At 41.9% G+C, this 26297-nt stretch overlaps 1 protein-coding gene and 3 pseudogenes across 1 annotated transcript in view; 2 read left to right on the top strand and 2 right to left on the bottom strand.

Annotated features, from left to right (window-relative positions):
* Positions 1-26297, top strand: part of LOC110065443 (uncharacterized) — a 425702-nt gene that overhangs the window by 309245 nt on the left and 90160 nt on the right. Inside the window, exon 22 of the mRNA XM_089279275.1 lies at positions 6529-6729. Within this exon, the coding sequence (XP_089135401.1) occupies positions 6529-6729 (201 nt within the window). The remainder of the gene's footprint in view (positions 1-6528; positions 6730-26297) is intronic.
* LOC149097291 (uncharacterized) lies at positions 219-1776 on the top strand (annotated as a pseudogene).
* On the bottom strand, positions 2810-4920 carry LOC149097290 (uncharacterized; annotated as a pseudogene).
* On the bottom strand, positions 14060-16102 carry LOC149097289 (uncharacterized; annotated as a pseudogene).

The following is a 26297-nucleotide window of genomic DNA, read 5'->3' as shown; positions in this document are numbered from 1 at the left end:
ATGCAAAATTCACGGCTGTCCTGGCAGGTAGCATCGCACTCAAAGACTACCTTAAAGACAAAAAATTCTTCAGACTTCGGTTTAGAAAAAAGAAAAGAAATATAAATGGCAAGCACTGCAATGATGATTGGAGGCGCGATTCTTAATGCCACTGCTTTTTCTGGCGGCAACTATCTTGCCAAATTTCTTTCTGTAGACAATGTGAAGGCAGCGTTGGCAGAGAAAATGCGGCACAGCAAAGCCCTTGAAGCTTATCAAGATGCTATGGCCAAATACACGCGCAACCTCACCAAGCTTCTGGATTGGATTCAAACCAACAGAGAAATCAAAGAACAGGTGAAGCAGAACTTCACAAACACCGATTACGCGTTCAAACTCTATAACCAGGCCCACCCAGACAAGCAGATCACAATCAAAGAGCCTCGCTTCGCTGACTTTTATCAGCCCAGTGAGCAGCAGAAACAAGGCAAGCTTCTTTTTGTGGGTGGCAGCACGTTCGCTCTCGGCTACGTGGCTTTCTGTTTTCTTTCAATAAACATCTCTGTGTTGTAATGGAAACCAAGCTTGCCAAAGTCTACTACAGCCCCCAGGGCTACTGGAGAGGCATGGCTGCCATCAAAAAATTAGCGGACACTGTGAAAGTCCCTGAAGAAACCGCCAAGCAGTGGCTCATCAAACAAGTCCTTTGGCAGATCTATCTCCCCGCGCCGCAATACATTCCACGGCCCAAATTCGATGTATCGTTGCCTAACACGTTCCACCAAGGGGACCTTCTTTTTCTGCCTCATGAGAAACTCCCTTGTGGCCGCAAAATATACAAATACGTGCTGACTGTTGTCGATGTCGCCAGCCGTTTCAAAGAGGCTGACCTCTGACCTCTAAAGACTCTGCCGAGGTTGCGAAAGCTTTTCGGTCGATTTACAAGCGCAGCCCTTTGACGTGGCCTCAGCTGCTTCAGGTCAACCCTGGGCACGAGTTCATGGGAAGTGTGACCAAAGAAATGGAAAACAACAAAACCTCTATTCGTCGCAGGCGCCCTGAAAATCACAGAGACCAGGCTATCATGGAGCGTTTCAACCACATGCTCGCCGAGTGCTTGTTTGGGCATCAGTATGCTGTAGAAATGCTGCTGCCTTCTGGCTAGCAGTCAACTGCCTGGGTCAAAAGGTTCCCCAATGTCGTTGCCGCTCTTAACAGCACTAGTCTTATCAGAAAAAAACCAGCTGTCGCTATCAAAGAGAAATCTGTCGCCTCCAAATCCTCTACTTATTCCAGACCTGTTGGCTTGAAAGAGAAAAAACTCCCCCCACTTATTAATGTACGATATTTGTATAAGCCCGGCGAACTTGAAGGTGGGACTAAAAGAGCCGCAGACCCAGTTTGGTCTTTGAAAGTACACCATCTTGAAAGAGCCATAACCAAACCGAACGAACCTGTTGTCTAATATTTGTCCAATGGGCCTAAGCGCAGCTTTGTTCGCGAAGAGCTGTTGGTTGTGCCTCCTAATACGTAGCTTCCTCCCAAACAAGTCCATTCCTGATCTTTTTGTGCCTGTATGCCAGTGTGTGCACGCTGTCGTCTGCTATCCACCACTTCGTGTCGAACACTGACAGCGAGACCTTGTCCACGTGCATACCATACATCTCGTGGCCCTCACTTCGCAAGATGTTCATCCCGTGACAGAACTGCTTTCTCTCAAACAATGCCTCTTTGTACTGCTCATGCTGGATCTCTTTTTTTACCACATTTTTTTTTCACACCTTGCACTTTTTTGATGTTTTCTTTTTCTTCTATGATCGAATACATTTTCAGCCGTATCGCCACTGCTTCAGCAGTCACACTTCCAGCACACTCGTCTTTCATTTTGCCCAATACCTTTTTGGTTTCGCTGCTGTAGAGCGGGTGCTCTTTGGGGTAGTTGTGTCGTACAGCACCAGGTCTTCAGTCATTTCTCTCTACACGTCGTCCGTCTTGATCTCTGTGAGCAGGCTGTCTGTGTCTGTGTAGATCAGCTCACATTTTTCCCTGTACCGGGATTTCATCTGGTTGTAGAAGAAGTCGTACATCAAAATCTTGCTCTTCTCCAAGATCGTCATGCCAGTGTAGACTGGCTTGTCCAGGTACACTCGCGATTTATACATGTGAATGCCTCCCATGTCGTTTCTGAATATCTCGTGCCTTGCATACGATGGGCTGGCCACCAGGCGGCGGATCTTGTCTTTCTCCCAACTCCGTACTATCTTCACGTCGAGGCATTTGCGCAGATTTTCCATTGTTTTGCCGAACACTAAGTTGTTCATCAGCTTGTAGAAGTTGGTCTTGAACTCGTTCTTTGCTTCTTTCCAGAACTCTGTGTTCATCCGGATGTAGGGCTCCATGCACCGCTCCTGGTCGAATTCGAGTACCCAGGAGACTTTTTTCGAACGCATTCCTTGTTTCAAGTATAGCTGCAGGTTCCTGTAATGAACGACGTACTTGCTTTTGTCTTCCAGAGTGAGCACCAGTTTCTCACTTTTCGGAAATTTAAGCTCCAGGTCGGCCAGCATTCTTTTTTGGTACCCTGACATCTGATCGCCTTTTTCTATGGCGCGAGCGGGTATCCGTTGTGGGTCGCGTGCAGCTCCTCCGGGTACTTGAGGTCCACCTCCAAGATCCACCTGACACGCAAGCTTTCTTTCATCTTCATGATCTGCTCTTCCGTCAGCATCACCCGCTTCCACTTGAAGCCTCCTTTGGGCAGCGGTAGGCTCATGGCCCAGCCGTACAGGTTGTTCGCGTTCAGGTACGTGGTGTACTTGTTCGACTTGCTCTAGTCATAATCAGGCACCCGTGGGTTGTTTGCCTTCACGTACTGCTTGCTCGCGATTGAGATTCCGCCCCGCATGCCTTTCTCGATGAACAGGTGCATGTCCAGGTCTGTCAAGAGCTCCAGTTCGACACTGGTCTTTTTCAGCAGCCCGTCCCAGCTCAGGCCAGGGGCTGTGTAATAATGCGCAGGGTCTAACCCGTACTTTTCCGTACAGACCTTGCAGAAGTTTTCAAAAATGTCTGCCAACAGCACCACGTCGGTTTTCACATACAGGTCGTGGTAGTCGCCAAGCATTTGGCACCCAAACGCGGCCAACACCTTCACATGGGCGTACTCTTTGGCGGTTATGCCTTCCCCCTTCAGCTTCGAGAAAAACTCTTCTTGAGGGGGAAGCTCTTTCTTGGTGAACCTTTCGAAGCTGTCCATGTATTCGTATGGGTAGATGCCTTTCTTCAGGATCATCTTTCTCTTTTCTCGGTCTTGGCACAGCTTTTCCATGATCTTCATGTCTTCTGGCGCATTTCCATCTACCCGCTCGTCGAGGCTGCTCATCATGAAGTTCAGGCTGTTGATAAACCTCAGGTTTCCAAGCGAAAAATAGACGTATTTCTCCATGTTTTTCAGGATGCAGTTTATCTGCCCAATCACCCGCGAAATTGCCTGCATCAGCAAGTAGCCGTCATATCCCTTCAGGTTGTGAAAGATCACAGAAATCAGCACCATTTGGGGCTTTATGCATAGCTTCAAGTTGCAATCATTGTGTGCAGCCGCCCGGTATTTTGCTGTTATATGGCAATGGTCTTTCATCGCGTCTCTGTAGTTGTTTACCAGTAGCAACTTTCCGCAAAATATGCAGGCTTCATTGTCAGGGCCTTTGGGCTTTCTCTCTCTTCTTGGCCCCACAAACCCCCTCAGCACGTAATAACACCTTTTGTGGCTTTGGCCGCAATACTTGCCCGTGTTGGGGTCGTACACATCGAATTCGTCTCGGAACCCTGTCTTTACCAGGCTTTCCCTGCAGATGTGACATTCTGTCGCGTTTTTGAATTTACTCCAGTCTTCTGTTGTCATTACAATTGGCTTTTTGTCGGCTAGCTCGGCTCTTGTAAACTTTTCGTGGTACTGAAGGCTCGCCAAGAACCTGTAAACCACATCTTCTCCTCGATACACTTACGGTCCATGCATCTGTCTGTCGCTTTTCATGATTATGTATGAAAAGCCACGGGGCTCCTGGACTTAAGTTTTTATCGTTGCCTGATCTTTTTTCGCACAGCTGTGGATCTTATCAGTGATTCTAAGTCTGCATACCACAAATGAGTCTTTCATCTGGTTGTGGTGGTTCTTGAACCTGACTTTGTTTTCACCCTCTTTGGGCAGCTCGGTTCTTGTAGGACATTTCAGCTGCCCCATGCATTCCGGTTTGTGTCTTTCCAGCAGCTCCTTTGTTTGGTATCCATGCAAGCAGCATTCGCAGAAATGTTTGCTCTCGCTGTGCCTGTTTTGGTTGTACAAGAGAGCGTTAAGCCTTTTCATGTACATGTAGTGCGATTTTTCTTTATCCCGTATAAGCATCAAGTTCATCCTCGGTATACTCCCGTCTTTTTTGCTGAGCCTATGCATGATCACGCTGTCTTTTTCCCAGCCAAACACGTTTATAGCCAGGTACAGATTTTGCTTTTCTAGCTTGTCTATCTGTTTCACCGGTGTTGGAAAGTCTATGCCTTTAAAATTCAGTCCGTCTTCTGTGGGATAGCTTGACGTTCTTGTCACCTTTTCACCATCTTCTGCTGGAAATAATGCCGCACGCAGCACCCATCTCAAGCACTGGTTGTCTCGGTTTTGAACATTGATTATCGCTTTTTTGTTTTGTAGCTTTTAGGCAGCGGTATATAACTGCCACCACGAAAAGACTGGTATCGGGCAACATTAACAAAGACTTCCAAGACACCTTCTACCACCCAGCCTGAGCCTCTTTGAGACCAAGCTTCTATTTCACCTTTTACTTCATCAATAAACTGCCGAAATATGTCACTTACTGTTGCCGCATTGTTTTCGTTAAAAATGGCTGGGTCTCTCTGTTTAAAATAATGTTCCATTTGTTGTTTTACACCATCTCTGGTTATTGAAAACCTAACGTTAAGCGCAAACTGCGTTTTAACGCTTTCCAAGTTTTAAATTTCATTCTCTATCAGTTCTTCGAAATTTGCTTTCGCTTTTTGTGCGAATTTCAGAAGGTCTGCTTTGAATTTATAAGCTACTGAAACTGTCATTCTCCATATGCAAAGCCATTCGTCAAAATTTGCTCTTACCAACCCGCCGTTATCCATGTGTGTGCTCTGAAATGCATTTCTTGAATCTACAGCTGTAAACAAATTTTTGTTAAAGTGCCACTATGATGAAATTCTTGATACCCAATTTTTTACATTTTCGTACACAATAGGTATTTCCTAAACATCTTGGCAAATTTCAATCCATTGCGAACATTAGAACTCATCTCTTTTGGACCTTTATTTCTGAGAATTTATGGCTGCCATTAATTTTCCTTGTTCCAAGTCTTGGATGAGAATTGGAGAAAATGACGTCATTTTCTCAAAAATACCACACGGGTTAATTATAATAACAATTAGCCGCAATTCCCATAAAGTATAACAAAAACTTTGGCTCATATATTCGTGCAATTTTCCACATGAATTGTTATTATAATTTCAACCTGTGCGGTATTTTTGAGAAAATGACGTCATTTTTTCAAATTCTCAACCAAGACTTGGAACAAGGAAAATTAATGGCAGCCGTAAATTCTCGGAAATAAAGGTCCAAAAACCGTGAGTTCTAATTTTCGTAATAAAATGAAATTTGCCAAGATATCTAGGAAAGACGCATTGTGTACAGAAATGTAAAAACATGGATATCGAAAATTTCATCATAGTGGCACTTAAATATTTCTTTCATTTGGCCATCCTTCTTTGAAACAGAATTTGCTATAGTTCATACTCGAATGTAAAGATATGGATAATTATTGTGTTTATGTAGATTTCCTCGTTTTGTTCAATTAGATGTGGTGAAATGCTTGTTGATGAATTTCTTTAAAGTTTGTTGTGTTGAGTAAATGATTAGCATTTTACGAGAGCTCTACTTTTAAGCTTGGCTCCACCAATATCATAACATTTTATCCTGCTTTGATTTATTTAATTGTCCCCTGAAAAAAAAATTGGATATAGTTTGTCCAAGCCTCTCAAAATAAAAATATCTTTATTGGGCATGCTTCCAAACCCCATATAGCAACCAGTCAGTTGGTGCATATCCCACAAAAAATGCATACTATACCCTTGCAGAAGGATAACTGTTTACAGTCTTTAGTATTTCAATATTTTTATATGGCAAGGTAGTCTTGAGGTTGATCCAAATTTTCTGATGGTTCTTTCTTGGCCAGGATTTTGTCCTCTGGCCATTTTGAAGCTGGGGTTTTTTTTTGAGAGCAAGTGCATATTGTAAACTACTTACTAAACTAGCTTGCCCAAGCTGTAGTTGGGAATATTGGCAGGGTCATTTTTTTGCAAACCTCGCTTCCCTTGGTCCATACTGCCACAACATCGGGTCAATATATTTCCTTACTACAGCCCTCACGCTAGGTAAATAAGATGTTATGACTTAAAGGTTTTCAAAATGTTGGTTGATGTTGTAATTTCAAGTCTCACTCATGTAATTTGTACTTTTTTCAGAGCACTTCAACATGTGAAGCTTCTAGAAAAGATTTTCAACTTTCAGATGCAAGTGATGCCACTGAACAAGATGAAGAAAAGGAGGATAGTGAGGACAAATTTGACTTTGTTCATAGACATTTTGAAATGCCTTATACCTTTGGCATCAATACAACACTGGGTTATGGGGAACACAATCAAAAGAGACAAGATAGAAGATTGGTGAGCCATTGTTGTACTAATTATGTTCATTATGTTTCTTTATGTTAATATAACTTTCAAGTTCAAAGAAGGAAAAGAAAAGAATTAGTCAGTAAATGACAACACATAGTAGCTACAATAAGATAAATCAAAGGGCTCTTGGAGCCAGCTCATTCCTGTAATGGCTAATTTGCATTATGCTCTTTGGTCATGAAGTTTTGGTACAGTTGAACCCTATTAACCATCCCAGCAATGGTAAAGGTAAAGTCTGTATACAAGCCAAGTTGCCCATCAGGCCAGAACTTATCCCGGTTTCTGTAGCTTGAAACGATTAGGAGTATTTCTACTCCCCCAGGATGGGATGCAAGTCCACCACAAGTTTTCCCCCGGCATTAAGTTCGCTGCTACCCACCTGGGTGGAGAGAGGCACTGTGAGAGTAAAGTGTCTTGCCCAAGAACACAACACAATGTCCTGGCCAGGGCTCGAACCTGGACCACTTGACCTGGAGACGAGCGCACTAACCACGAGGCCACTGCACCTCCCACCATCCCAGTAATGCTAATGCCAAAAGCTGGCACTCAGTCTCCCCAAAGTTCTCTCAAGGGCAATAGGTTGCATATGTGACTGTCCAAAAATCTAAAATAGGATACTGGGTGAATTATTAGGATACATCTAGTGAAATGAGAAGGCTGTTAAATAATAATTTTTTTAATTTTCATAACACTATTTACATAGACTAATCACTAGTACTTTACAGTAAATTCATCAAAGACTAAATAGGGAAAATATATTAAGTTATTGATAACTGGGAAGTAAAAGAGCAATACATTAAAATGCCGACACGTCTTAAGATTACTTGTAAAAAGACTAATATGCAGACACCGCGACCCACTGCGTGCACCATGTTGCCTATCATCTATGTGAGGTAGATGAACCCTCAACCTTACAAGAAGCAAAGTCCAGTGATCATGCTGCAGTGTAGAAAGTCACTACAGATTCAGAGTACAAATCTCTGATTTAAAACAAGATGTGGAAGTTGGTTGAATTACCCCTCAGTCGGAAAGCTATAGGATGCAAATGGGCATTTAAGCTGAAGCATACAGCAGACAGTACAGTGGAACGGTTTAAAGCACGCCTAGTGGCCAAGGGTTACGCCCAGAAATGTGCTGTTGACTATGATGAAACTTAGCTTGTAGTTCATTTCACTTTAATACGTCTTTTGCTAGGGTTTGAGACATTGAGACAGCTTTTCTTAGTGGCAAACTTGATGAAGAAATTCACATACAGCAACCTGACGGATATGTGAAATCTGGAGAAGAGCATCTGGTCTGCAAGCTAGAGAAGTCACTGTATGGATTAAACCAGTCATCCCAATGTTATAATAAAGCTTCCCAGGAATGTGTTGAGAAGATTGCTCTCATTCAAACCTCGGCAGATCCCTGTGTGTTCATCAGAAAAAAGGATACGTTGACAATCATTGCAGTTCACATTGATGATCTGATGATACTAGCGAAAAACACTTCAGAGATGGAAAGACTTAAGGACAGCTTAAAGTTGCAGTTTAAGATGAAAAATATTGGGGAGCTGCACTGCTATGTGGCAGTTTGCATCGTTCAAGATAAGGAAAACAAGCAAGTCTACCTTCATCAAGGGCAGTACATCAAAAGATGCTCTTTGGGTAAGCAGAACCCAAACCAGTGTCCGCACCTGCTGATTTGAACGTCAAGCTGCAAAAGGAAGATGGTGTTAGCAGACCTATAAATGCAATGTTGTACCAGTTCATCACTGGAAGCCTACTTTATGCTGCAATCGCAACTTGTCCGGCCATTGTCCAAGCAGTGGGAGTTATGTCAAAGTTCTGCGCAAATCCTACATGAAATCACTTAAGGTATCATTATACCCCAAATGGCCATCATTTGTTGGCACCGCTTTACGGTCGTACATTGCATGCAAACCCCAGTTAAGTATGCATTTCTGAAAGCTTAAGAATTGTAGATTATGAGAGTGTAATTATTAATAAAAAAGATAAGGCTTCATGAATAAGTGCCCCATTTCACAAAGTACCAAGGTTCACTAATCAAGTTTGTTTCTGGTAAGATTTAAGCTGGAGGACGTGATCAACATCTCTACATCTTCTTGACACCTCTCTCTAAACAACAGTGTCAGGAAATTGTTGTAAACGGATAATAATTATCAAGGACACAAGGAAACGCAACTCAACTCTCTTTAATCTGAACATTCTGAACATCCAAATCGCATGTGTCACTGCACATGCGCAGTCCAAACAGTCCAAACAATACCTATTATGTAACATCTCCCCCTTTAAATGAAACAGTTTCTTTCTATAACAACAGTTAAGCAATGTCAGCACTTTAACTCAGTCTCTCAAGTGACTTGGCAGTCCACGATTTACTCAAACAGGGTAACGTCTTTCAGAACAAGGGAGAGTAGCAACCTTGTCTAAGTAACTTGGTTTTCCTAACATAGAACTTGTATCAGGAGTTTCTGACAGCAAAACAGGAGGAACTCCAGTAACATTGTCATTGTCTGTAACAGAACAGGCAACTGTAGGTAAAGGACTTTCAAAACGTTCGCTAGTACTGGTCAACTGCGACTCATTCGTTGCGGCTGTATGAGAGCCTGAGGTAAGTGGGGCAACTTCATCAGAAAAGTCCGCTGGGCGAGCCAATCGAAGTGGCATAGAATGATCTTCAATTGACGATGGGCTGTTTAAATGGTCATCATTGACAGCTCGGCTCAGAAGTTGGTCCACATGTCGTTTCCACAGATTGCCTGACACGTCAACCATATAGTGTCAAGAACCAAGTACCTCAGTGATGAACCCAGGCATCCACTTTTCCCCCTTCTCATAGTTTCTGGGCAGTACTGGATCACCTGCATGAAACTGGCGTAGACCTCTGTGGGCAGTGGGACGAACCATCGTACTGTACTGTCGAGCTTCAACATGCTTTGGAACTGAAGGAATCAGTAAATTGAGGTGAGTGCGCAATCTCCTGCCCATAAGCATTAAAGAGGGAGGGTCACCTGTAGTGGAATGGGGGGTGTTTTGATAAACTAGTAAGTACTTAGCAATTTGAGCAGACACATCAGTGTGGGTAAGCTGGGCTTGTTTGATTGCTGATTTCAAAATCTAGACAACACGTTCTGCCTGACCATTGGTGGATGGCTTGTACACTGCTGTAGTACGATGTAAAATTCCATTGTTGACACAAAACTTTTCAAATTCTTTCAAAGTGAACTGGGAACCATTTTCAGAAACAAGAATTTCAGGCAATCCGTGCCTGCTGAATATGTCACGCAATGCAGTGATAGTTGTTCCAGCAGTAATATTTGTCATTTTGACCACCTCTGGGAATTTGCTGTATGCATCAACAACAACCATACACATTTGTCCAGAGATCGGTCCTGCAAAGTCCACATGAATGCAAGACCAAGCCTGTGCTGGAAAAACCCATGGATGAATTTGAGCAGTAGGAGGTGCAGATCTCATAGTTTGACAAGTACTGCATGAAGAAACAGTTCTTTCAATGTGGGCATCAATATTGGGCCACCATACATATGACCTTGATAGCACTTTCATTCTAGAAATTCCTGGATGGGTTTCATGAAGTTCATGCAGTACTTTCTCTTGAAGGGAAGGTGGTACAACAACCCGAGTACCCCACAACACACAGCCTTGTTGGGTTGTCAGTTCATCTCGTTTATTCTTGAATGGTACCACTGTGGGATCAACGACACTTGGCCATCCACTGATGACTTAACTGTACACTTTGGATAAGACGGGGTCAACCTGGGTTTCTCTTTTGATCATCTGACTGGTCACATTGGTTACAACTTCAGGTTTTAAGAAGAAGCACTCGCTATTTTCACATTTGGGTGACCATGTTTGTGGCAAAGGAAGACGTGACATGCTGTGTGCATCAGCATGCGCTGTAGTGCTGCAGTACTCAATTTTGTAATTGTACGATGCCAGGATAATAGCCCATCTTTGAAGTCAAGCTGCTGCATGAGCAGAAACTGGTTGCCGTGGTCCGAAGAGGGTGAGCAGAGGGCGATGATCTGTTAAAAGTGTGAAGGAGCAACCATACAAGTACTGACAAAATCGCTTTAATCCAAAAATGATGCTGAATGCCTCCTTTTCTAACTGGGAGTAGTTTTGTTGGGCTTGTGACAGGGTACAAGAGGCGAAGGCAACAGGCCGAAATTGTCCATCTATCTGATGAGACAGAACTGCTCCAGCACCATACGATGAAGCATCACATGACAGAAAAAGGGGAAGTGTTTCATCATAATGTACTAAAGTTTTTGAGCTAAGTAACAGCTGCTTAGCGGCAACAAATGCATCTTCTTCAACTTTAGACGATTTCCAGGGTGTATTCTTCTTCAATAGGCTGTGTAAGGGTGCCAGGACTGTAGAGTGATGTGGCATGAATCGTGAATAGAACATTATAAGTCCCAGAAAGGACTTCAAGGCAGCAACATCTTTAGGTCTTGGGGCATCACGAATGGCTGTAAGTTTATCTTCAGTGGGATGTAAGCCCTCACCATCTATCTTGTGACCAAGATAAACCACTGATGGCTGAAGGAATTTGCACTTTGCCTTGTTCAGTCGGAAGCCAGCTTTTAGAAGTCGATCCAAAACCAAGGAAAGAGTGTGGAGATGATCTTCTTGATCAGTTCCTGCAAACAGAATGTCATCAAGTCGACTGACTGCCTTCGGAATGTCAGACAATAAATTGTCCATAATTCTCTGAAAAATGGCTGGACCTGAATGTATACCATTTGGCAACCTCTTAAATGCAAATAGCCCAATGTGAGTATTGATAGTGAGATAAGGCTGTGATTCCTTTGCAATGGGTATCTGGTGGTAAGCTTGTTTCATATCCAAGACACTAAACACGGTGCATCCCCTCAAGGCTGAATGCATGTCCTCAATCTGAGGCATAGATAGGTTTCTACATTAGCACATGCATTGTAGGTTACACTAAAATCTCCACATACACGCACTTCGTCGCTTTCTTTCTTTCCAACCACCACAATAGGGGCTGCACTGACAGCAGAAGTTACTCTTTCAATAACTCCATCCTTTTCCATTTTAAGCAATGTTCTCTCCACTTTTGACTGCAGGGCATAAGGAAGTGGTCTAGCTTTGTGGAATTTAGCCTCTTTACTTTCATTTAATATAACAGGTGTGCCCGTGTAGCATCCAAGTTGGGGCTGAAATAATTCACTGTATTGTTCAAGGACAGAGGCCAAAGTCTGGTTACCTGTAGAACCTGGCACTGAGGAAGCGGGTGAAGGTAAGGGGCCAATGTGATTCAATCCTGGCAGATTTTTCCAAACTAAATTGACATCCATGAGCCAATTCCGACCAAATAAAGCACATGATCCTTCTCGTACAATAAGCAAGGGCAATGAGTACTGTGATCCTGAATACTCAATATTCACCAATGCTTCCCCTAAGGGATGCACAGTTTCACCTGTGTAGGTTGACAAGACCACATTGGTTGGTTTCAGAGTAACATCAGGACAAACTTCTTTTATGAAACTAAGTGGTGCAAGAGACAAAGCACACCCAGTGTCTAACTGCATTAAACAATCATTGTTCTCAATCTTCAATGGCACAGAAATTTCAGACTTGGACATAGCATTAACATCATACACAACATACAACCCTTCCCATTGCAGTTGTGACACAGCATCCCTGAATCTGCATTTAGATCTGGTATGGTCAGAATTACCACACGAGAAACAAGTGTAGGAGGTAGACTGTCGAGGTGATTTAGGAACTGACCCTTGACGACCAAGTGGTGGTAAGGCTGGAGGTGTACTTGAACTTCGGCGAGGAAGAAGGGCAGGTGGGTCCTTGGCGACTGCATTTACTGATTGAGACAATTGCTGCTGCACTTGCATGGATTCTTTCGCTGCTATCTCATCAGCGATTGCCACTTGCATCGCTTGCTGGAAGGTGCGATCTTCACTTAAAAGCTTTTTACAAGTAGCTGGATTGCGAATCCCACAAACAAACTGGTCGCAAAGCGAACAATTTAAGAACTCATCAAAATTACAACTGGAGGCAAGATGTCGTAAACGAGCACTGTACACAGAAACAGTTTCATTCTCTTCTTGAAAACAACGGTGAAATCGGTACAATTCTGCAACTTCTAATCATTTAGGTTTGAAATATCGCTCAAGTAACTCACATAACTGCTCGCATGTCTTGTCCTTTCGATTTTCTGGACTGCACAAATCTCTAAGTGTTCCGTATGTCTTCTTGCTGATAACTGAAATCATCACTGCAACCTTCTTCTTGTTCGCAGCTGCTTTAACTGCCTCAGAAGCCTCTGAAGAGTAATGGCCAATACTATTCGCAGCAAAATACTGTTCAAGTTGTTCATGATAAGCCATAAAAGTCCCCATAGAAATATCGAACTCCCCAATGGAACCAACTAGCGGCAAAGCCATAATGCAAGCAACAACGTGTATGGACAACTGAAACGCAGAGAAGAACTTCGGAATTTTCAAAATCGTCATGAAGACAACAACATATCATTGGAGTATCCCATCCTCGTCGCCAGATGTTGTAAACGGATAATAATTATCGAGGACACAAGGAAACGCAACTCAACTCTCTTTTATCTGAACATTCTGAACATCCGAATTGTACATGTCACTGCACATGTGCAGTCCTAACAGTCTGAAGAATACCTATTATGTAACAGATATTTTGATTACTTTTCTGGTTTGTTTTTGATGCATAGTTAAACTTTGAGTTTTGATAGAACGTGCATTCTCTTTACTAAAATAGTCACAACTTTTGAAAGAAGCAAACAATTAAGACTCCCCGGCACTGATTTTTGGCCTAGTCATTGGGCAAAGGTCTCCCTAAATTTCAGCAAAAAACATTGAAAACTCGCTGGAAACAAACTCAAAACATGTGCTTCACTCACTGAAATTTTCCTTTCGCAATATGAAGGAAAATATATACTTTGGGGTGTTCTTCCGGTGTAATGAGATGATTACACAAAACTATGAAAATAATGATGCCTTGATCGACTAAGTGAAGGCTCATTTTACGTTAACATAATTACAAAGGAGTCTCAAATATTGCCTCCAGTGGGAAATATCCTTTGCGAGATCTGAATTTCACCCTTTGTGCGCTCAGGTTAGTAAGAAAATTATTTTTGCTTAAGTTTCTTCCTTTTGATTTCTAAAACCCTTAGCTTAGATGTAGACAACGAAAGAGCCCACTCGTAAACAATGTGAAGGAAACCCAAGAGATACCACTTCAAACAGCAAAAGCGCCAAGGAAGTAATGCTTAGAAAATGTCAAACATCTTCCTCGTGCAGTGCAAGCAACTTCTCCTGCTCAAAGCAGGAACCTTTATCACTAGCAGCTAACGCATCAGCCCAATTTCGATCAAATGTTTTTGAGACCTTTTCTCGCGACTTTTTCCTCCGTGCTGCTTTCTTCATACTTGCAACTGGACATGCACTTTTGCTTTCTTCAACTACATATTTAAACTTAAATCAACAATCTACAAAAAGAGAACACCCAGACCAGCTCGTCGACTACACCATGCAAGCACAAACGTTTGGTAATCATTCATATGCAGCAATCTGTCACAAGACTTTTAATGCAAGTTTACTTCTTGTGACAACCTGTTGACAGCTATCAGTTTAAGATAATTAATGCAAAGAAACGTTTTTTGTTTGTAACTTTGCATAGAATCAATCTTTTTTCAAAGAATTTGTTTTTAACTTGAAGACTGTGAAATGAATGATTCCATAATTCACACTTTCCATAGCTGTAATTGGAGCCAGGTTTTCTTTTTAGAGGTCATATAAAATGGTTCAACAAAGAAAATGTCACCTCCATCAGTCTTTCACCAACTGAATTAATTTCTGGTATGAAAGTTGACACTTAGCGCAAGGAATCAAACATTATCAGAAAGTTAAACTTCAGGTTTTTATATGCCAAATATTATTTGTACGATCAGAAATTAAGACAATAATAATAATAATAATAATAATAATAATAATTTATTGATTTATAGTGCACTTTTTAACATACCAGGTGATCAAAAGTGCATTACAACAATAAATAACCTAAAACTATACAAGTATTAAAAATCTACATTTAAATTTAAAAATAATAGTATAATAAACACTACATGATTTATTATATATACATATTTAAGAAATATTAAAAGCTAATTTAAAAAGATAAGTTTTAAGATTTGACTTAAAAGTGGAAATACATTTGATCATGCGGAGGCTAACAGGAAGAGCGTTCCACAGAGTGGGTGCAGCCACACTGAAGGATCTATCACCAAATGACTTTTTCATTCTCCCCGAAGGATGCTTTAATAAAACACCTTCAGTAGAGCGCAGCGAATAGCATGTAATAGTCTTAATATGAATTAAATCAATGATGTAACTAGGTGCCATGCCATAGAGGGCTTTGAAAGTAAGTAATAAAAATTTTAAATTAATTCTATATCTTACTGGTAACCAGTGTAAATTTATCAAAATGGGCGTAATATGGTAATACTTTTTACATGACATAAGTAGCCTAGCTGCAGCGTTTTGAACTCTTTGCAATTTAGCTATTTCACAGTCTGGTAGTCCATAGAGAAGTCCATTACAATAATCAATTTTACTTGTAACGAAGGCATGCAATACCATTTCTAATTTATCCCTAGGCAGAAAGTGGCTTATTCTCTTGATATTATGTAACCAGAAAAATGCCGCACTACAAGACTTAGAAATATGGGTCGACATAGAAAAATGCGAGTCGAACCAGGCGCCTAGATTACGCACTACCTTAACAGGCTTAATATCGATCATGCCAACATGGACTGAACAGTGATTAATTTTCAGCAACTGCTGTGTCGATCCGATAACAAGAAATTCAGTCTTATCATCGTTGATCTTTAACTTGTCCCGGTACATCCATTTACGTAAGTCACTAATGCATCGCTCCATAGCTTCCAATGCCTTCACTTGATCCGTAGGACTGTTAGGATTAAAAGACAAGTAAAGTTGTGTGTCGTCAGTGAAGCAGTGCGCATTCGGCAGGTGGACTTGTACTATCTCAAAGAGCTTGGAGGCGTAAACCACAAACAGAAGCGGGCTGAGACAGCCTATCAGATGTAGCCCCCTCAAACAAAACATGCTGGCTGCGTCCCGACAAATACGAGGAGAACCACTCTAAAGCCTTCCCGCTTATACCAAAATCAGTGGTCAAGCGTTTTAGCAAAATCACGTGGTCCACGGTGTCAAAAGCAGTGCTTAAGTCTAAGAGGACAAGTAGTGTAACACGCTGCGAGTTCATATTCAATAGAATATCATTAGCAACTTTGACCAACACTGTCTCCGTACTGTGATACCGGCGATATGCCGATTGTAATAGCAGATAGAGACCGGACCGGACAAGGTGGTCATATGTCTGATTGAATACTGTGTGCCCAGTGAGCTTGGAAATATAAGCCAAGTTGCTTACAGGACGCAAGTTCTTGAAGAGAGATTCGAGTCCTAGTTTCTTTAACAGTGGTATGACCACGGCCTCTTTCCAGCTGTCAGGAAAAATTCCCGATTCCAACGAGCTGTTTATTATGTTGGTGATCACCGGAATAAGTGGTTCACTACAGGACTTCAGTAAGTGTGGGGGTAAGGGATCGAGGCAACAGGATGTTGATTTAGAGTTCGCAATGAGCATACGCACATCATCCTCGGCTAATAGCTCAAAAGCTTCAATATGAGTCGGAGGAATTATAGAGTCACTATTTACAACACTGTCATCCATGACATAACCCTGATCATTCGGGACATAACCCTGGTCAAGCTCTTCGCACAGTTGGCTGATTTTTTGCACAAAGTACTTCCCAATGTCATTTGTAAGCACTGATTTGTCCGTATAGTCCGAGAAGCATAACAAGTTCTTTTCCACTAGAAGGTTTTTCACAGCACAAAATAACTTGCCTTGGTTATCAGAATTCTGGCTGATAAAATCCGTTAGAAAAGCTGATTTTGCTTCTTTCAGCAAATGCGTAACATGGTTTTTGTATCGTTTGAATACAACGAGATCAGCGACAGACCTGGTAGTTCTCCATCTCCTTTCGGCGCGCCTGCGTGCTCTCTTAGCCTCACGGATTTCCTCCGAGTACCAAGGTACTTGGGGTCTAACCGTGACAGTTTTGGTTTTTAGCGGCGCATGACAATCAAGTAATCCAGCAAGCATGGTCAGGGTTTTTGTTAATATTTGAAATAGCAGGAGAGTAGTGTAAAGTAACAGGAGAATGATTTTTTAAAGAGCGAAGCTCTTTCACGGAACGAGCGAAGCTTGGTCCTTCCTAGGGGGGTATGGGGGCATGCTGCCCCAGGAAATTTTGGATTTTTGAATCCCCTGAGATGCCATTTCCTGTTATCTGACAGCAAATTTCATTTCTCTTTAGTTAGCGACTAAACAAACAATGCACACCTGAAAATGGTTCTAAAGTGTTGAGTTCTTCTTTGTATTAACAAGCAAGTAATGTTCCACAAGAGCTCTAGCTCTTTTACTCCAAGAGTAATGTCATATACCAAAAAAAAATCTAACATTCAAATTAAAGCTATTTCTCAAAATGGTGCAATATGATCGAGGAAATATAGCATTTTTCCTTGGGTGCTCTCATTTATGATTGGGTTAATATTCATCAACTCCACTGTCTTCACTGTCATCACTCTCCATGCTTTTGGCAAACGCTTCCAGGGAGTCCAACTCTCCTTCAACCATGTCGTCAAGCTGGAGAACGTGAAGTGCCTCTTCATACTCCTCTCGAATCTTCTGCAGCTCAGTGGTTGTCTCTGTCTGTGTTCCCATATCTACGACTGTGGTGTGAGTTGCAGCTTCAGTTTCAGCTTGTGGCTGTGTGCTTGGTTTGTGGCATGGGAGCTTTCTTCTCTTTTTAGCACCTTTCCACATTTCTACAGCCTTGCTGATCAAAGAATCACAGGCAGATGTGTGTGGGACAGGGCCATTGATGCTGATGTGAAGGAGAGATGCAAGTAAGTCATTCTTAATCTGACTTCTTATCCTAGTCTTGATTAATTTCAGTTGACTAGCACCTCTTTCGGGCCAGGCATTGGAGACTGGAACTGCCAGTGCCGCTTCTGCTACCTGGACAGATTTTGGATAGACCTGTCCAAATGTTGACTTCATGGCCATGACTCTTTTAAGTGACCACTCGGTTGGTGTGCCCTTCTTGCCATCCACTGTTTCTTTCGGGATGTGTTCTCTCCATGACAGCAGATCGTACTTTAGCTTGTTCCATTCCGTTTTAAATTCCTCTGCCCCGCTGTCATCATCAAAGAAATGGTCAGCTAGAACCTTAACTTCTGCCTGTCCATGGCTTTGGAATGCAGGACTTTGCCTATTTGGTATTAGCATAGGATCAAATGCTGAGAATGCACTAAGAACTGGCAGAGATGACTTAAATCTCTTGTCAATGTTCTTAACAAGGGCTTTGATGTATTTCTGGAGAAGTCCCTGTAGATCCTTAGCATTACCCTCAGTGCAAACAAGCTCAAGAGTCTCAAGACGACCACCATCACTAAGATCTTGCTTCAGTTGCTTGATGGGTTCTTCTGAAATCTTGATGTCATTCAGCCTGTCCTTGCTGTAGTCGATTGAGGGCTTAATGGAGGCGTAATTGATGGCACCTTTCTGAAATGATTTGCTGAGGTTTGCCAAAATAGGAAGAACCCACTTCAGAATGTACACTGCACCAATGAATTTCACTTTGTTGATCTTTTTCAATAAGCCATACGCAGCAGGTTGAGCTGGGTCTTGTTTCATCTGCTTCAGGGTTTGCAGAACAGCAACAAAATCAGCATACAAGGACTGGATTGCACTGTTGAAGGACAGCCACCTAGTATCACAGGCCTTTTTCAACTTCTTTGCCACCATCTTTCTTGACTTCTCATCATTAAGCTGCAGACTTTTCAATTGCTGTTGCACTTTCAGGTAACAAGCAAGTCGCTTTGGAGAGTTCTCAAAGAGCTTCCATAGTTGTGCTACCACTGTTTCAACCTCTTTTACGAACTTCAAATTTGCATCATCCTTGGCATCAGTGCACGCCAAAGCTAGATTGTGACATATGCAGTGCACTGAAATCAAACGTGGATTGACATCTTTTAGCTTAGCAGCAAGGCCATTTTTTCTCCCAACCATGACTGAAGCACCATCCGTGCCAACCCAATTAGCTTGTCGGTAGAAAGAGTGCATGCTTGCAAATTAGACTGAATTGTCTGGAACATAGCTGTGGCATTTGCAGAGTAATGCTTCTCTGACAAATTGTCAACAGAAAAAAACTCTACAGCGACTTCACTGCTGTGCTCATTATAAAACTGGATAAATGTAATCATCTGCTCCATGACTGATATATCCGAGACATCATCAACTAGGAGACCAAAACATCCTGCCGTATTTGCTCGCTTCACAACATTCTCTTTCAGCGCACAACCCAGGGTACTAAACATTTCTCGCACAGATGCTGGTGATCGATGATTAAAGTACTTTAGATCATTTACTCCTAGCTTCTCCAGAAGGGTGAACAAGCCCGCTGCCTTTTTGTTTGCGATTCCCTCCTTAGCCAGCCAGTAAATTGAATAAAATACTTTGAAAAGAACGGTGTCGTTCACTTTCTGTCGCTCATCCAGTTCTCTTTGAAAAACAGAAACTCGGTTAATCATTTCGCATGATATGGCCGCCGAATGTTTATTCGACAGAGCATGTTCGAGAATTGCAGTTGTTTTGTATCTGATAGAAGGCTTCTCATTGAAAATATCGGATTTGTTTTGCTGATTCGTAAGTTTGTGTTTCTTGCAAATCAAGCAATACATGCCCTCACCTTCAACAAAAACAAGCCAAGTCAAACCTGTCTTCTCACAAAATACGTTTGCTTCGAAGAGCCACTCGTGTTGGAACTTGTCTTTCTTGCTTGACAACCTTTGTTTCTCATCTGTTCCAAGGCCAGAGCAATTTCTTTCGCGGCAGCGGTGGTAGTAGTGCAATACTTTCTTTTGGTCTTCTGTGAAGAGATCTTTGATTATGCCCTCGACAACACTTGAACTGACCGAAGATTTTTTAGAAGAAGCACACCTCGCCTCAGTTGCCTCAGAAGATGTTGACTTCAGAGTCCGTTTAGGTGGCGGTTCCAGCGGTTCGTCTTCTTCGTCTTTGTTGTTGTTGTTGCCGCTGGTTGAACTTGCATTTGAGCGCTTTCCACTACCACTGCTTGTAGGAGCAAAAAAATGAGTTATTTTTGACATGGTCGGTGAGAAATACTCTCTCTCTCTCTGAGACAAATATACACGCTGTAATAATAAAACCTACCGCACGAGACGTGAGAACATATTCCCACTTTTGATCTGTCGGCGACAACCGGGCGACAACACGCCAGACGGAAAATAATTGAATGCATTCACTCTCACCACAAAAGTCACAAAACTTTACGTGTCCAGTTTAAAAAACAGTTTCTTGAATGAAATGAATTACAAAGTATTATAAATAAATATTTCATCTTTGTTCCCTGTACAGTAATAAATAAAAGTTAACTTTTCTCAAATCATAATTAAAACAGAAATTACCAAAATTTGCATTTGCCAAGTTAGCGGTAATTTGACACTCAGATTAAAGATACCATAAACATCTTCAATTTGCATACTAGCACATCACAAAAATCGTTTTTTTCCGAATTGTAGATAGTTCATTGCTTTTGGCTTTAATTTGGTCCAGTTTTCTTTTGTGACTTTGTCGTTTTCAGTTGTTCTATTTTAAGCATTAACTTCTATTTTAAGTTTACTCTATATTCAAAACAAGACTTTCGCACGTAAATACCGCCTCGAGCTAACGAAATTCTCCACACAAACCGTCGATAAGTTTTTCTTTTATTAGTGTACCAAATTCAATAATTATTATTTTAGTGTAAAGCCAGAGCTTAATCAATGTCCGAGACGTTTAAATTACTCATTACTGACAAAGAGGTTTTAATGTCCGTGCCGGATGCCTATTTCAGCAAGATGTATATAAACAATTTTCAACGCCGTACATTATTTACATGAACGAAAAATTATTTTTTTGAACGGCTCCACATCTGAATAAAAAAATGGCTACAGGCCTTTGAAATTTAGCCGGAGAATTCTCCGATCCCCGATGCCTAATGAACACCCTGATGGTGTTATAACAGTCTATCGATTTCGCAGGTTCAGATGGTGGGTCCTGGCACAAACCTGAAGCAGACAAATTCTCCATAAATGCTGTTATGTCAATAGCCTTCGTTTTCCCAAAAGATGCCTTCTTTCTTGACAGTTGAGGTATCGAAATATTTATAATGAAAAGTGCTAAACAGTGGTGAGAGAAATAGGTACCAGGTCGGACATCTTGTATAAGATTAGAATTCAAAGTTCTGGATATCAGCAAATCCAAAGTGTTCCCAGAGATATGAGAAGGAAAGTCAATATGCTGATGTAAGCCCATCGATGACAGTAGGTCTAAAAATTTAACCGTGTCGTTGTCAGTCTTGATATTAACATGGATATTAAAATCACCAGCCAGCACGAGGTTCAGTTGTCATAACAACCAATTCTAGGAACTCAGTGAATTCTGTGACGAACATACCCACAGTACGCGGATGACTTGATGAGTAGGGCGGCCTGTAGATGACAACTAACTAGGCAGAGACACGCAGAGCCGGACACAATAATCCACTCAGAGTACTCGAAGGTATCACAAATACCCGCTCTAGCTTGTTTAACAACAAGCGAGTCCTAAGCCAAAATACCAGTGCCACCACCATTTCTATCTGGGCGAGGATGATCAAATAGCCGATATCCTGGCAGTGTAGCAGCAATCCTAGCAGCGGAATCAGCAGATTTCAACCAGGTTTCGGTAATAACAGCAATGTTGACTTTAGAATCACAAACATAGTCAACAAAGTCAGGCCCTTTGTTTCTAACTGACTGGGCATTCAAGACACAACACCTTATTAGCCGTGGTCTATTGTTGTAAACAATTGCTGGTGCAGTCAATGGGACTTGAACCAAATTTGAATAATGGCACGACCGATCTTTTGGTTTCGTCTTTGTACTGTTTGTAGGTAAAGACTCGATCTTATTCCCGTATTGTGGGCCAGGATTGGTAGGCACATCTGAGTAGATAGTAATGTCGCTGGGTGGGTCGTGTCCAGCCACTAGTAATGTTGTCTGGCCATGCTTCGACCATTTTGAAAAACCCACACGAGATCTTCAGAATCCGTGCTTCGCCAAAGAGGCTCTTATGAGATGACCAAGTTGAATAACAACTTTTCGCTCAGAGCACGAAGATGGAGGAGTCTGGTTTTCCATAAATGGCCGTGCAGTAATCTTAGTGAGCTGTTGGTGCAGGTCAGAAAATATAAGATGACAAAATACCACAGTAAACGCCACAAAGACCAGAGACCCGAAGCGCCTAGCAGCCGCCATCTTCAACCTCCGTCGACCAACTATTCCAACGAGTTATTGGTAAATAAATTTATTGTTAATCTTTAATCATAAATATATTTTCGAAAAATGCTTTGTGTAGCCGTAGTGATGATGTTGATAGGAATGTAAAGCATTCGTTACAGAGCCAATGATTATACATGTCAACTTAGTTATTTGTCTTCTCCTTTTGTCTCTCTTTTTTTTTCTGCTGTTGCTGTTTTTTTTTGTACAATCTAATTATTGCATAATCTCCTTGTCGGGTCTTATGCATGAATGCATACAGACCCTAAGTCAGAGGCAGATCTTGTTTGTCAGTCACTTTGAGGACGAGATGACACGTGACAGATCTCTGAGAGTATAAATAGTCTGGCAGACTGGGTACTAGTAATTTCAAGTTGTTCTGTCGGCCATTGCTTCTGGCATGTTGTTCTCGTGTAATTGCAGCCGTTTTCCCTGTTTTGGGAAAATTTTCAAGAGCTTTCTGTCACAAATTAGTAGCATTTGTTCAAGGTAAGTTATCTTCTATTTCAAAATTGCTCTGTCGTGCTGTTTATAATTGGTTTGCTTTCTTTCATTTCGAAAATTAACTGATCGATACAGGAGTTGTTTACACACGCAAACCAACATATCTAGACTTGGCTTATGTTTAGTGCAGATTGCACTGAAACTAATACGCTTTCGCAAGCCCACATTCATTGGCTTGAAATCCAGTGCGGGTTACACCACAAGCCAGCTGTTACAGGGTTGTCAAAATAAGCCGGCGATCAGTGCATTCTTGAAACCTGCGCCGCCTACTCCGAATGCTAGTAGGTTAGTCTTGAGCATGATATTGGAGAAACAAAATGGAAATAAAATTGTTCAGTTATTAATTTGTTTTACCCCAAATTGGATCGTAGGGAATAAAATATTCGCTGAAAAAGTGCGTGACATGAATCGAAACTGATTAATTTATAATTAGCCGTAAAATGTTCTACACCTCAGCGCATCATTTTATGAACCGAAAATACAGGAATAGTCCATTAAAAGTTGAGTTTTCTCCAGTGTTCAAATGGCACTGCCTTAACTATGACTTCAGTCTTTTTCCCCAGTAGTATATAGGGAGGCTGACAAATACCATTTTGCAGAGGGAGAAGCATTTCCCTGTTTTGAATCCCCAGGTGTAATACCGAAGCTCGCAAGCTCGCTTCGGTTAAACATGGGGGGTTCAAAATGGGGAAATGGTGCGTCCCTCTGCGAAACAGTATTTGTCAACTTCCCTATATACTACTACAGGGAAGGGAGGGAAGGGGAGGGATTCCAATTAGATAGAAACGACCCCACTGTTATACCGCCCAAACAGCGGCAATGGTTCAAGGAACAAGAAAGTGCCAACTTTCAGATGCCATTCAAAACCTCCCTCCAGAGCTTCACGAGATCATTTGCAAGGAGTATCTAGCAATAAAAAGAAGGGAAAAAAAGGCTTTGGGCTGGGACAAGGTACACAAGCATATTTCAAAACTGCCTTTCTGCCAATACATGCAGCAGATTGTGCCAATGATAATTTGCTTTGAATATGCGAACTGCCGTTTCGAGGGATGTTGTTTCCCCTGTTTCGAAAGGGAAGGAACTCTTCATGAAGTATCGCTAAGCCCGCCGATGGAGTTAATACCTCTCATAGAAGCCAGCCCTGGGTACAAGAATTTTTTAAAAGGGTGCTCCTGGACCTATGATTGGCACGAGTGGTTCCTTTTTGGCAGGGAGCGGTAGCGAAAAAGGTGGATGTTTCCTACTAAAAAACATCATCGGCATCAAGCATAACAGAAACGACCTCGTGAGTAATATCGCCAACATTTTTTTGCAACTCAGGTGTGAAATATTCGTGGGCGAAAAACGCAATCAAGTGGAAGCAGACAATCATGTTTTTTATAATATGCAAATAAAACCGTCTGTTTCTAAAAGTCAGTTCGAAGCAGGGGGTCTGTTATTTTTTTTATCAGTTCGGCTTCAAGTCTGCCGTGGATGTCCTTCTCAAGTTTCTGAACATCAACATCAGCAAGCTTTCTTTTCAATGGTTTGCGAAGCATCTTTGCTCGGACTTGTTCCTTGAGCAAGTTATACTGTTGAAACTCAGAAAGGATGGTGTCAAACTCGTGGGAAGACACTTCGTTGTTGTTCAAAGCTTTGGAGAGCAATCTGTTGATTGTATCCCGCTTGGCAGCGGCGAGAGTGGTAATCTCTTGATGTTTTTTTATTTTCGAATCGAGTTTTTTGCTGGCAATTATCAGCCCTGAAGAAACAAGAGCGAAACACCCCCCAGCGCAACCTAAAGGAACTGTTGCCGGCAGGCCAACCACAGACAGAGCGGAGCCAAAACTTGCGCTGGAAAATGCCGCCGAGAGAACACTGGAGCCGGCAGGACTCCAATTAACAAATTTTCTTGCCTGTTTGTATTTTTTAGCAACGAGGCGATAGTGGCCGACCTCACAGTCCAAAGTGTTGGAAATCTTGTTTATTTTTTGCAAGCGGAAATCTTCAGAAGGCGCCGCCAGTAATGGATAGACATGCTCAGAAGGCGGCGCGCTTGGCAACACATTTGCTGAAGACATTGTGTATATAAAGAAATTTAATTTAACTCTAATTCAAAAAGAAGCGGGAAGCCCTTGAAATCAAAGAGTTCACCTTTTTCATCTTTGACGGAAATAGTGATGCCATTTATAAACTCGGCTGTAGAGCAGTGCCGCAAGGGCTGTTCTGGAGAAAAAAGGTAGCTTACCTTTTCAAAAGGCTTCCCTTTGACATCAAACAGGGCTAAGAGATCTGCCCTTTTGCCATTGAACAGATTCCATTCTTTGTGGAGCAAATCACTATGAATGAAATATGTCGTGGGATATCTAAGCCTTTTCACGAATGCTATAGTTAAAGGCATCAACTTTCGCCCAATACCAAGCAAACCGGCTAAATCACGATCAAGTTCAATCGGTTTTTGCCCCAAATTTCTGATTACAAGCTGGCCAACAGGTTGATTTATTGCTGTTTGCAAATTATTATAGTTATATTTGCCGAACAGACCTTCTATTTCTTTTGCCATTCTTTCTAAACTGTAATGCCCTGGGAGTATTTTACTAACTGACAAAGCTCTATCTTTGTCTTTATCTCCCAAGGTGGCTGAACCTTCTTTTTTCAAAGTGTCCCAGCTGTTGAAAAAACTACAAGAAATGAGTTTCATAAAATGTACTTTCGGTAATGGGTCTTAAAAATAGATAATCTCTCCGTTCTCTTGTGTGACAATAGTGAGAACAACCGTTTTATATTTAACAAACAAAATTGTGTCCAAATAAGATGGCAAATTTGTGGAAAGATCCTGAGTTTGTGAAAAAAGCGGCAGTCTCCAAGGAAAAGGCGTGGACAAATTTTTTAAACCACTTTCCAAAAGCGGACAAAACCCAGTTCGTTTCACAAGAAAGCGTCGACAAGAAAAACAACACAACCGCAGAGGTGTTTTTCAAAGAAAGCAAAGGCTCGTTACAAAGCATCTTCGGCTCAGACAGGCAGTATTGGAGTGCGGAAATGAAACAGGCGCTCGGTTTGGGAGACAGCGCGGGTTTTCCTTATCAATTGTCACCACTTGGTTCAAAAGTTTCCTTGCCCATCCCTGCAGAACCTTTCAACGGCAAAGCACCAAGCTTGAAGAAAATATTCAATGACGCAATCCAAATCTACGTTACGCCTGACCAATATTTCACGACAAAATTCCGAGAAATATTTCAAAAAACCAAACTCGGGCATACTTCTGCAGATGAATCAAAACACTGGTTAGGAGGGCCTGACATGAAATATTGGCCACAACAGCTCAACTTCGCAGTTTTCTGCGCGACACAGGGTTGTGGAATTTCACATGAAATCTTTGACAACGGAATAAATCTCCCCCGCAGATAAGAGCTTTTTGCACCTTCCATGTGTATTTCACCGTCAGGCGCATTTTGTACCAGCTAGGAGGAATTCAGAGCATGAGCGCTTTGCCCATAGATCCGACTTTCAACCAATTCAACAATCATGACGTCGCTTCGTACAAAAGGCTATGTGG

This window comes from Orbicella faveolata, unplaced genomic scaffold, assembly GCF_042242905.1.
Source record: "Orbicella faveolata isolate gen_17 unplaced genomic scaffold, um_ofav_v1 contig_47, whole genome shotgun sequence".
Classification (NCBI taxonomy): domain Eukaryota; kingdom Metazoa; phylum Cnidaria; class Anthozoa; order Scleractinia; family Merulinidae; genus Orbicella; species Orbicella faveolata.
This window is presented reverse-complemented; position numbering and strand designations above follow the sequence as displayed.